Below are 13,619 nucleotides of genomic sequence, written 5' to 3' on the forward strand. Positions count from 1 at the left end.
ACTTATTTGCAAGAAAATGAATGCCAGTTATAAAATATCATATATTTTAATATTAGAGTGATATCTGGTAAAACATACTGCAGAATATCATTAGATCAACTGCAATTAGATCATGTTTTAGACTACTTGTGATTTGATAAGTGATAGATTGCTTTAATGGAACCTAAAATCTACATATCTGATTTAGTAGTAGTGATCTCTTCTTAATGTCACTAAAAGTAGAACCATGAAATTTGGCTAGAAGGACATAAAATATTGTTATAAAATAAATGGTTTAAATAAAAATTTTGTAAAGATCTGTAGATGATGCATGACATTGATTTGTTTTCACTCGCAGCAGTTTTTCCCAGCCCTACATACTAATTTAATGCTCTGTGTTGCAGATCAGTTCTCTAACATCGTCCTAGAGGAGCCATCCGGTATCAAAGATCTGTTCCTGCACTTCAAAGGTTGACAAAAGACAGTTTAATCAAACTTGTATTCCCTGGCCCCATAATATGATATGAGCCATTCTGTAGCTCATATCTGTACACCGACATCATACATTTTGTTTTACAGGTTTATTGTCCAGCATAATAGATGATAGTGAGTAATTGTATATATAGGATGTATTACCTAATCAGTAGGATCATAGGAAGTTACTAGGTTATTGGCCCTGGGGCCCTTACAAGCCTAGCCAAGAAGTTAGCCCATGTTCCAACAAGTCAGCACCCTATGCCACTGTCCAGCAGGGACATAGGTGGAATCCCAGGGGTGTAGTTTCTGTTCCCCTTCCCTTTACCCAGGCTGCGTTTAAAAAGGTGTAATGAGGTACTGTGCTTTACATGGAGAGGGAGTCTATTCCACAAAAGGGGGAGTCTCTGGGACACAAATCTGTCCAGCCAACAAGTCCTATTGATGTCACAGACCAGGCTGAGGTCTCGCATGCGGCTTACTCGAGTGTAGCTTGACTTGCAGATATGCAGCAGTCCCATCAGGGTGGGGTCTGAGATTGCTTTGTATGCCAGACAGAGGTCACCTCTGAGGAGTCTGTAGGAGAATGAGTAGAAGGACAGGGCTTTTAGCCTATCTGTGTAGGGTAGATGTTTGAGGCCTTGGATTCTCTGGGTGAAGAATGTCTTTGGTCTCTCCAGCTGCTGCATGTGCTTTGCGAGGTACATGCAGAAAGGAGCATTGTATTCCATAATCAGTCTTATAAGGGAAGAATTCAGGGATGTTATGACCACCTTGTCTCTGGATGAGATTCCTTTACTAATGAGGTGGGCCATGTAGAATGCTTTCTGTACAACGGAGGCAATATGGTGGCCAAAAGTCAGTTTGCTATCAACCTGGGTTCCCAACTCCCTCATGACTGATTGCATGCTTAATGCCTTACTATCAGTGTGATAATTTGTGGGGACGTCATTCTCCCTAAAAGGGATGATGCTGCATTTTTTGGCATTCAGTTTGAGACCATGATTCTGGCACCAGTCACTTGTTTGGGTAAGACCGTCTTGGAGGATGTCCACATTACTAGGGGAACTGATGACAGCACCCAGCTTGCAGTCATCTGCAAACTTGACCAGCCGTAGCCCACTAGATTTGGCCTGCACCTCTGAGAAGTATATCCCAAACAGCAGTGGCCCCATGACCAATCCCTGGGGTACACTGCTTGTTACAGGTCTACTACTTGAGGTGGCTTTCCCTATTTTGACTAGGTGGGTTCTATCAGTAAGCCAGTTTGCTACCCATCAGGTAACATATGGATTGATTCCTAGTTGAAAGAGTTTATCTATTATACCTGAGTGGGGAATAGTATCAAAAGCCTTGGCCAGGTCAAGGTAGGTGATGTGCACCATCTTCCCCTCATCTCTTGCTTTGGTGACTGTCTTAAAGAAGTTGACTAAATTTAATAGGCATGACCTCCCCTTGACAAAACCAAACTGTGTCGGATCAAGTGTCTGGAGGGTGCCAATGTCCTTGTTAATGAGATCCATGATAATCTGCTTCATGGCCTTGCAGATCAGGTTAGTTAGGCTGATGGGTCTATAATTTCCTAAATAGGTGGATGCTCCGCCTTTTTGCAAAAGGATGACAGTAGCTGTCCTCCACTTGGCTGGGGTGAAGCGGCTATTCAGGCTTTGGTTGAATCGGGTGTCTAATGGTACTGCAAGTTCCTGCCTGAGTTCATGTAGAATGCAACCTGGGATGTTATCGGTTCCCATGGAGTCTGTATTTTTTGCCTTTGAGAGGCAGTGATGACTTGCTCCCTAGAGATAAGAGGAGGGAGGGCAGGTGCTTGGGATGTCATGCTTTACTGATGGGGGGGGGGGGCAGAGGAGTGAAGTTTTCACTGGACCTGTCTGCCAGCAGGTTGGCAATATCTACAGGGTTTGTGTATGTGGTTTCCTTGACCACCAGATCTGAACAGATCTGGGTGCTACCTTTGAGATTATGGGACATATGTGAAGAAAGCCTTATGATTGTCTTTAGTAGATGTGGCCAGTTTGGACTCGAGGTTTGCTTTGGAGGATTTCACTAGTGCTCTTATTTGCTTGTTCAGGCTAAGGAGAAAATGCTTCCAATTAGACACCTGCTCCTTCTTGGTCCTGGACAGCATTTTTTTCTCTTTTATTATAGAGTTTATTTATTGTAGATGTCCACCAGACAGGTTTACTCTTCCTTGAGGAGGAGGATTTCGTCCTATCTGGTATTCTTGATTCCATGCAGCTATGTAAATGCTCATGTAGTACTTTGGTTTAAGTTTGGACATATGTGCTAGATTCTGTGGAGGGGAGGGGGTTGTGAAGCTGTTTATACCTTCCCTCAGGAGGTTTTAATCAGCTTTGGAGAAGTTTTTTTGGTGACCCTAGCTGGAGTGGGTGGGAGATGGTGACTTTGAAAGTGACTGCTTTGTGGTTGGACCTTACCAGGGATGATGACACTGTAGGGATGCTGTAGTGGTTACTTATGTTGGTTAATATCAAGTGCAAGATATTTTTCACCTCTTGTGGGTGTGTCAACCAACTGGTCCAAGGCATTTGCACTAATGAAATCAAGGAATCTCTGTGCATGTGTGTTTTGGCATGAGTATTTCTTTGTCTGTGGTTGGATAGTTAGTCACCCAGGATCAGGGTAAAGGCTTGAATCTTGATAGATTCGATGAGGTCCAGATTGATGGAGTGGGCATCTTGAGTCAGAGCTGGAGGCCTGTAGCTAGCTGTGATGTCAGTAGGGGTCTTGTCAATTGTTAACTGCACCTGGAGTATTTCCTGTGCATCATACTGTTTGACCAGCCTAGAGGGTGTATATCTTTTATATGTTTTGCAACTCCACCTCCCTTTGTTTTGCTGCCCACGGCTTGGGGTCTGAATGAAGGATAGGATGAGTAACCTGGTATGGCTGGGTTGCTCTCTGCAGCTTTGAACCAGGTTTCTGTGACTGCACAAATGTTAGCTTCTTCCAGGGTTAAGAATGCTTGCAATGAGTGCAGTTTCATGTTTAGACTCCTAGCATTTAGCAGCATGACCTTTAATTTATGTTTTGATAAAATTTTCATGTTGGTAGTTTTGACCTCCTGGCATTGCCTAAAAAAAGGCATTATGGGGGAGGCAAGAGCCTGACACCCAAGGAAGACGCAGGCCATCTCTGGCAAAGCATCGTGGCTTGTCAGTCATGTCATCCCAGGCTGTCAGATACTGGATCTCCTTTGAATGACACCAGAAACTAAGCCAGTTGTTAAAATCAATCATTTTATGTTTGTATTGAGGGATCATTCTGGGTGATGGTAGAATGCTGCTTAAGGCTAGGGACATACCTGTCTGGGACATGTACTCAGCAAGCTCGATCATGTCTCTCTTCATATAGTCCAGGGAGGTACGTCTCAAGTCATTCACTCCATCATGGACTATGACAGAGTCAATACAGTACCTGCTGAGAGACTTGAGTGCATTGGTGATGTGGCGGATTCTGGTACCTGACAAACATTTAACTGTGACTTTCTCCTTATCCAGCCTGGGGAGGGCCACATCTGTATGTCTGAGAATGGAGTCTCCTATGACTAATATGTTGGGTTTATGTTTAGACCTTAGTGGCTGTGAGGCACAGGTGTGTGGAGGGTTTATGTTTAGACCTTAGTGGCTGTGAGGCACAGGTGTGTGGACTATGTGCGGTGTGGTGGGCAGTGGAGTTTGCTTGCATTTATGCCTCAGAAGTCTCTTTTGTTTGGGTATGCTTTTGTTGAGGACCTCCACATATGTGGAATTATGTTGTATAAGTGTGGGTGGTGTTTGAAGTGTGGTGTTCATGTTGCCAACCTTCTCAGTGCCAGCTATACTGGTTTGTGGGGGAGAAAGTAATGACACTAGGTGCCTGATGTAATTGCATCTCTCATAAATTGTGTTCCTAGGTGGCAGTAGTACACAGTTGTCTGTGTACATGAAGCAGTTGCTACACTGTCTCAGGATGTCCATATCTACCAGACTGGCAGGCGAAAATGTAGGAAATTGTCCATCTATATTTGTCAGAAACTGAAAGGGCTAAGAGGGTAAAGTGAGGAAGGTTTACGAGTAGTACTACTAGATGATAACACAAGTGCTACTAAGGGAAAATGTGTGCACAGGCCATTCTATATCCATCTCATTAACTAACATGGGCAACAGGATGGTAGGCACCATTCAATATCATAGAGCCGTTGTCTGACATCACATTCCCATGTCAGCTATTCTGTATCTTTTATTTGATCTTTGTCTCCATAGCCGACATGACCCATTCTGCATCATTCTAACATCAGAGACCCATATGAGTAATTCTACATCACGTATATTTTCTTTTATCTCATAAATGTACCTGACACTGGTCTAGTGCAAAATACATAATTCCAGTTGAATTACAGATTCATACAGTGTGCAATTAACGAGTTACAGCATAACTTTTAGTGCACAGATGTACTTATTGTTTGATTGTAAAAATAAGCTTTGTAATAGACTACCTCATCTATTTGCCTTTTTTGAAAATTATTCTTTTTAACAGTAGCTGACTCCAAGTCAGACTGCCGACCAGTCATGTGTGGAGTCCCACAGGGTTTGGTCCTGGGTCCTCTCCTGTTTGGTATATAGTTCTCTGAAGTCCAGGTCAACACGAATGGACTCTGGCTGATAAAATTCATAGACGATTGCAAGTTGGGAGCCAGAATTAACTCCCCAAGTGATGTTGACATCCTACAGAAAGGCCTTACTGAGACCAACGACTGGTATCAGAACCATGAACTTAAGTTCAATACCAAAAAATGTGTCGTCATCCTCTTTGGGAAAAGCCCAGTTCCCATGAATTACCACAATAATGCTAGTCCACTGAACACAGAAGGCGTCATGAGAGATCTGGAAACACAGGTTGACAGCAACCTATCTTTTGACCACCACATTGCCACTGTGGTCAAAGTCCTTCTAAGTGGCACATCTCATTACTAAGGGTTTTGCATCCAGGAAGAAAGAGGTCATTGTCTCCCTTGTACCTTGACTGGTATGACCTTTACCTACTGGTATGTCCGCACTGTGATTCAGTCTTCATAGTTTCAGCTATGTTTTTCTGCTTTTGGCAATTTTCTGAGGTTCCTATTGGAAATAAGCCCACTTTGCCCATTAAGGCTGATGACCTGTCTTAGGAGGATGGTATCTTGCCCAGCAAAGGTGTCCTGAGAGATAATTTAGTCATCAGAGACTATCTGTAGTAGAGGTTGGGCTGCATAATACCAAGCCTTCCAAGCCTGTCAAGCAGTCAGTGATCACATTGCAGAAACATTTCATCAGTAGGGTTAACCTGTCTTATGAGGGTCCAACTCCAGCTCATTTTTTCCTATTAGTGGGTGAATTGCTTGGTGAATTCTGATTCACAATGATAGGAAAAGCAGACGAAGGATCAAAACGTAACATTGCTATGAATGCTTGGCCACCACATGCCATTTATCTCTGTGTTAACTTTTTTCACACCTTCTGCTTAAAACCCAAAAAGCCAGAAGCAACAAGCCGAAGCCTACCAAGCACTCAGTAAGTTGCCTTCTGTCTTCTCTTTCCTGTTTTCTTCTTCCCTTCATAGTTTTACATACATGAATGTACAGCCAGCATTTTGTAGTGACTCTTGCCATATGTTAGGGTTATCTTTTTTACTGGGTGTCCCCCTTTCCTCACCAAAGGGAGAGAGTATCCTAGGTGGTGACTCCTTTTCCCTGCTGTGGACTCGCTGTTGATCACAGGTCACCATTTTTGTATACAGGTGTCCTGCCCCTGGGTTAGGAGTTGGTCTTCACTCATTCTGCTATGAGACAAAAGATGCATAGAAACAACTTGCATTGTAAAATACAGCCATTTAAATTGATTCTTTCTGTAGTTATTGTTTTCCAGGTAAGCACTTTATAACAATACATTTCAAAAGAGTTTAGAAAATTGCACTAGTTTTTTTTTTTTTCTCACAGAGGAACACAAACCAGTGCAGCAGCTGAAGAATGGAGAAGCAGCAGTTTGTAAACGGATGAAAGAAAGCATTAAGCGCATTAAATATTCTGTTATGACTACCCATGTGACAGTGTCTGATGTCAAGACTGAGCTCAAGGAAAAAGTAATAGAACCTCTGGGAGAGATGGAAGCAGGAGCTGAGTACCTTACAAATGATGCTACGAGCACTCATGAATCAGTGTTGGAAGGCAAATCAGAGCCTAGAAAGTGGGAATCTAGTCCTTTTCTAACAGTAAGAGCACTTTTTATGTTTGTTTTTGCATGCGATTTACTTCATAGAGAGGAAGTTTGGGTTTATAACTGGCATGTAAAAACATTTTGGACAATAATGTACCACCAGCCTACGTTGCGCAGCATGCATCATTTTAAATTACTTTTGTTCACAGTTTAAAACTTGTGTGTGGAACTGTCAAAATCTTTGCTTGCGAAAGAAGTTGCCACTGATTTATGCACACAAGTTCTGACACGTGATTAAGATACTTCATGATGTGAATGTCACACTGATATATTTTACTAATTAATAGTGAATACTGTTTAAACAGATTACACTTAGTAAAGCATTTGTTTATTTTTTTTTACTTAGAATGTTACAGAGATTGAAAGACATACTCATTAAAGTATACAATACACAGTAACAAGACAAATGAGTACTAACACGCTGAAATGCAGATAAATTATAAATGACTTTCAGCAATGTCCAAGTGATTACCAACTTTTTGATGAACTTTTCTTGGTGGGTAACATGGTGGTAGGTTGTCTAGCTCATTTGATTGTGTGTGCTATTGGATTGCTGTCTTACTGCATTGTTCCAAGTTGCATGTAGTTGGCAATATGGGAATTTGAATTTCTCCTCTGCATACTTTGGAGAACACTATAGATTACTCTTGGGTAACAGGATGCAGAGTGCTTTGGGACATTTGAGTGGAACATATTATTGTTTCTGTATAAACAACACTGATATGGCTTATTTTAGTTTTTTTTTTTTTCACTTTTACATCTTTATTTTCCACAGGATCTTCATAGATATTTCTCCAAAATGTGTCTATTTCTTATTTATTTATTTTGGTGGTGTTTCTATTCTTTTGCCTTGTTTCCAAATTTTCTATAAAACTATTTTTGGGTAATCAATAGCTGCTTATTTGTACTTTTCATTTATATTTATCTGCATATCTAATACGTTTTTCTGTTTGTGCTGATATTTTTAGTTTGCTATTTGCAATACTGTACGATAGATCCTAGTGTTTTCTGATACTGCACATTGCTGAGTATTTTTTGATCTGTTTTCCTTTTTATACTCTTCTAACAGCAACACTTCTTATCTTAATGCTTTATAGTTTTCTCCATTCAGTACTTCCACGATGGCATTTTAATTCTCCCCTTCCTTTCCCTAATGCCCTGTGTTTTGGTGGTTACACGTTATCTGTTATTAATTTAGCTGCACAGTAATATATCCTATTTATTTTTGTTATATCACATGAATTTCTATGAACAGTCAATTACCATTCATTTGTTTTATTAAACTTCTAACATTCGGGGTCTTATTGACGTTCTGTAATCAGTTTTTTCATTGATCTTAATGTCTATCCATCTCTATTAAATCAAGCCACTTTTCCCATGCATTATCTTCTAAACGGAGGGCATATTCTTTGTTCTCTTGTTTCCTGCGTGCATTCTACAGAAAGTTCCAGAACATCTTCCTGTGACACATTCTCTTCAGTTTCATCCTGTGTCATTTGTTGCTGTTTCATATGGGAACTCACTGGCCTACTACTCCACAACATTGACTGCATCAGAGTTGCCATAGTTTCCTATTCTTTCCCTTGCATTGCAACTCCAACTGAACATTTGTACTGGTTTTCTATGAAGGTTGCAAAGTATCTTCATATGGCAACTGAGTAGATGTTTCCCACTCCACTGGTTTCTCCTTAATTTGGGGACTCATTGTTCTGTCATGCTGTGATGTAATCAGTGTTAGATCTAATACACTAAATCCTTCACTTTGCAGGTAATCCAAACTTTAGTTTCTATTTCTTTATGTTCTCCATTACTAATCCTGTTTTCTACTTCCCCCTTTATTTTCTTATTTTTTGTGTTGTAACATGTTCCATATCAGGATGCCTTTGCCTGTATCTCTTGAAATATCTCTGGCAGTGCTTTTCTGTATTGATTAGTTTTGCTTTCTCCTTTGCATAAATATTACACCATATTAAATCTCTTTTTCTTTCCCTTGTCTATATTTCTTCTTCAGATGTCTCCCACACCTCCTGTTTTTCCTTACTTGGGTGATTCATTGTTCTCGCATGCTGTTACATAACCTGCGTTAGACTTTCTACACACTAAATCTTTCACTTCAGCTTCTATTTATTTAAAGTATAACTTAATATTTTGTTCTACATTCCCCTTTTGTGTATTTTTCTTCTAATATATTTGGAGCTGCTTTTTTCTGTTGATAAATTTGGCTTTCTCCTTTGCCTAAATATTGCACCATATCTGATTTCTTTCCCCATGTCCATGTTTCTTTTCTATACCTTTCAAAAATCCCTAGATTTTGTTTATATTTTCACACTTCCTCAGTTGCTTTTTTATCAAATAGCCAAGGTTTCTTGATCTTTATAATGGTTCTCATGAATGTTGTATGAGTGAACACAAATTTGCATTTGAAGCTTTTAACAGTTTTTCTTGTGCAAATATTTTTCTTTCCTCTAATTTCACTCTTAATCTTTTTGTATATCTTCTATCTGGAAATTCTGGGCTTCTTACATAATAGTAACAACACCGAATTCTTTCTTATCCCCAGTAGTCCATTCTATCATCTTTACTATATACTGGAATTGATGGACAGAATTAATCATCACTTTGAATAAAAAATCAGTTAGGACAGTAGAACAAAAGTAACAAATGAAAGTTCTATGGGACAAAGGATCACTTGTTGCTAACTAAAGCCATAATAAAGAAATGTAAAAAGGGAATAATTTAAGCGTTGCATGGATAGATTACAAAAAAGGATTTGATATCATCCCACATTCATCGGTAAAGAAATGCTTATGGATGTATAAGATACACCTCACATTAATCCATTACATTACAGTGACCATGAAATAGGGGCAAACCACTTTACAGCTGAGCCGTGACAAAGGGCAAATTATTATCCCAGGGATAAAAAATCAAAGGGGGATATTTCAAGATGATTCTTTGTCACCTCTGCTCTTTGTCTTGCCCATAACCCATTTAGTTGTTTACCTAACAGATTAGGCTGTGATTAAAATTTCTCTACAGGAAAACAACCTTGTTTAAAGATTTTTCATGTACTTTTTGTGGATGACTTTAAAACTGTATAGTTCATTGGATAAGGAATTGATAGCACACTTACAAATGGTTAAAACTTTCTCAGATGATATAAGAATGACATTTGGTCTTGATAATTGTGCAAAAGCAATGTTTTTAAAACAGGAAAGCTGTAACACCAGGAAAATATTAACTTGGGACAAAAATTTGATATTAAGAAATTTGAGCAGGAGGGAGTGTATAAATATATGGGAATAGATGAAGGATCAACAATAAAACTTGAGGGAATAGAAATAAAACTCAGTAAGGAATACTTCAGAAGACTAAAAGTGATATTGAAAACTGCATTAACCTCTTGGAATTAAGTCTAAGTCATAAATCAATAAACACTTCCTGTTTTAACTTACAGTTTTGGGGTAACTGGACGTGAAAACAAGAAAAATGTGTTCATGCTTATCCAATAATGTAAAAAAACAGTGTGTAAACCAGCGTTATATAATACTCACTCACTCTGCAGGAGGTCTGAGTCAACATGAAATTGATTTACATGTACAGATCTGCAATCATGGAAGTGCATACATATGTGCTGACCCCTTCAGATCCAAAGTGAATGTTTTAAAACACATGGAGAAGTGTAAGATGACAACTTTGCTTAATTTAGCAGAAGCATTTTGGTGTCAAGTAGAAATGGAAATCAAACAATTAGTAGACAAAAATCAGACAACTGAATGTGCTAAAAAATAAATAGAGACTATAAGGAGAAGGGAGAGATGAGAAGGAAAAATGTGGAAACTCCATAAATATAGTAGCAAGTACAGAGATCTCATGGAACAACCTCATGTTGACCAAAACTTGATGCAGGAATGGTTAAGGGTATGTGAACTGAATCTAAAAGATGAAAGGTTAATACTAGTGGCAAAATCCATTGAAAAGGTGGGAGAAACAGACAAATGCAAATTGTGTAAATAAAAAAAAAACTGGAAATAGTGCCACATCTTATTGCTGGGTGTGATACACTTATGTCAGAGGGCTTTACATACTGAAAGGCACAATTATGTGGCAAGACTGTTGCAGCGAGGATTGTACAACCACTACAAATAGAAGCAGCTGAGAAATATTGGAATCTTAAACCATGAAGCATTATAGAGAAGCCATTACAGTGTCTTGTGTACAGAGGTGCACACAAAGTCATAAAATACAGAAGAAACAAACTATCTTTGTGGCTGAAGGTCAGTCATTAAAAAGTTCAAAACCGCAATAAAACAAGTAAGAGACCAACCAGCATGGCTAATATATCCAGAAAGTTTATTCGGTAAGCGCTTTTGTGCAAATATTGCACTTCTTCAGACCAATAAACAGACTAAAAATACAGCAACACAGTAGCCATTTATATTAAAACACACCTACTTAATGAGGCAATTTACAAGCTCTCAATGCCTGTCTTAAAGACACAGTGCCATTTAAACCAGGAGCCCTGTGTGCCTGCATTGTAATTTTCGAATTCATTTCAGCTAATTCAACTTTATTTACATCTCCACCTCTCACAGTATTGTGGATCAATTGTAGAGCTAAAATACGAAAACTGGTTCTAATATTCATGACAAGATGTCTAGCTAGTGCATTATTATCATCTAGATTTTGAATATCATTGCTGTGAGCAAGAATTTGCTCCTTAAATGAGTGATTCGTCTTGTATATTACATGAGATTTGTGGCTGGTATAGATCATGCTTTGGGATAGATCAGTTGAATGTTTGAATGATTTTATATGTTACTTGGCAGGGGTTACCAAATTTGTAAGACTTACCAGTCGTTTTTCTAATTACATTATTGATTTTCTTGCTGTTCAGTTGATTAAAATGAAAGTAAGTTTGAAACCAGGTCGCATAAGACCTGTGTTGAGAGCTTATAAATTGCCTCATTAAGTAGTTGTGTTTTAATATAAATGGCTACTGCATTGATGTATTTTTATTCTGTTCTGTTGCTATTCTGTTTTATTGGTCTGAAGAAGTGCATTATTTGCTATGTTGGTTGCTCTCTAAAGTCATAAAATAGCAGGATTTGCAGGCAGAAATGAGAACAGCATGAAAGAAAGTTACTTGGGTGATTCATTGTTCTCGCATGCTGTTACATAACCTCGTTAGACTTTCTACACACTAAATCTTTCCTTCAGCTTCTATTTATTTAAGTATAACTTAATATTTTGTTCTACATTCCCCTTTTGTGTATTTTTCTTCTAATATATTTGGAGCTGCTTTTTCTGTTGATAAATTTGGCTTTCTCCTTTGCCTAAATATTGCCATATCTGATTTCTTTCCCCATGTCCATGTTTCTTTTCTATACCTTTCAAAATCCTAGATTTTGTTTATATTTTCACACTTCCTCAGTTGTTTTTTTATCAAATAGCCAAGGTTTCTTGATCTTTATAATGGTTTTCATAGATGTTGTATGAGTGAACACAAATTTGCATTTGAAGCTTTTAACAGTTTTCTTGTGCAAATATTTTTCTTTCCTCTAATTTCACTCTTAATCTTTTTGTATATCTTCTATCCTGGAAATTCTGGGCTTCTTACATAATAGTAACAACACCGAATTCTTTCTTATCTAGTAGTCCATTCTATCATCTTTACTATATACTGGAATTGATGGACAGAATTAATCATCACTTTGAATAAAAATCAGTTAGGATAGTAGAACAAAAGTAACAAATGAAAGTTCTATGGGACAAAGGATCACTTCTTGCTAACTAAAGCCATAATAAAGAAATGTAAAAAGGGAATAATTTAAACGTTGCATGGATAGATTACAAAAAAGGATTTGATATCATCCCACATTCATCGGTAAAGAAATGCTTATGGATGTATAAGATACACATCACATTAATCCATTACATTACAGTGACCATGAAATAGGGGCAAACCACTTTACAGTTGAGCCATGACAAAGGGCAAATTATTATCCCAAGGATAAAAAAATCAAAGGGGGATATTTCAGGATGATTCTTTGTCACCTCTGCTCTTTGTCTTGCCCATAACCCATTTAGTTGTTTACCTAACCGATTAGGCTGTGATTAAAATTTCTCTACAGGAAAACAACCTTGTTCAAAGATTTTTCATGTACTTTTTGTGGATGACTTTAAAACTGTATAGTTCATTGGATAAGGAATCGAAAGCACACTTACAAATGGTTCAAACTTTCTCAGATGATATAAGAATGACATTTGGTCTTGATAATTGTGCAAAAGCAATGTTTTTAAAACAGAAAAGCTGTAACTCCAGGAAAATATTAACTTGGGACAAGAATATGATATTAAGAAATTTGAGCAGGAGGGAGTGTATACATATATGGGAATAAGTGAAGGATCAACAATAAAACTTGAGGGAATAGAAGTAAAACTCAGTAAGGAATACTTCAGAAGACTAAAAGTGATATTGAAAACTGCATTAACCTCTTGGAATTAAAGTCATAAATCAATAAACACTTCCTGTTTTAACTTACAGTTTTGGGGTAACTGGACGTGAAAACAAGGAAAAATGTGTTCATGCTTATCCAATAATGTAAAAAAACAGTGTGTAAACCAGCGTTATATAATACTCACTCACTCTGCAGGAGGTCTGAGTCAACATGAAATTGATTTACATGTACAGATCTGCAATCATGGAACTGCATACATATGTGCTGTCCCCTTCAGATCCAAAGTGAATGTTTTAAAACACATGGAGAAGTGTAAGATGACAACTTTGCTTAATTTAGCAGAAGCATTTTGGTGTCAAGTAGAAATGGAAATCAAACAATTAGTAGACAAAAATCAGACAACTGAATGTGCTAAAAAATAAATAGAGACTAT

General features: G+C 38.1%; 1 protein-coding gene across 1 annotated transcript in view; it reads left to right on the top strand.

Moving 5' to 3' along the window:
• Positions 1 to 13,619, top strand: part of LOC122790678 (zinc finger protein 845-like) — a 368,884-nt gene that overhangs the window by 268,550 nt on the left and 86,715 nt on the right. Inside the window, exon 6 of the mRNA XM_044058201.1 lies at positions 6,449 to 6,720. Within this exon, the coding sequence (XP_043914136.1) occupies positions 6,449 to 6,720 (272 nt within the window). The remainder of the gene's footprint in view (positions 1 to 6,448; positions 6,721 to 13,619) is intronic.

The sequence above is a fragment of the Protopterus annectens genome, chromosome 16.part0, assembly GCF_019279795.1.
Source record: "Protopterus annectens isolate FY-2018-M chromosome 16.part0, PAN1.0, whole genome shotgun sequence".
NCBI lineage: Eukaryota > Metazoa > Chordata > Ceratodontiformes > Protopteridae > Protopterus > Protopterus annectens.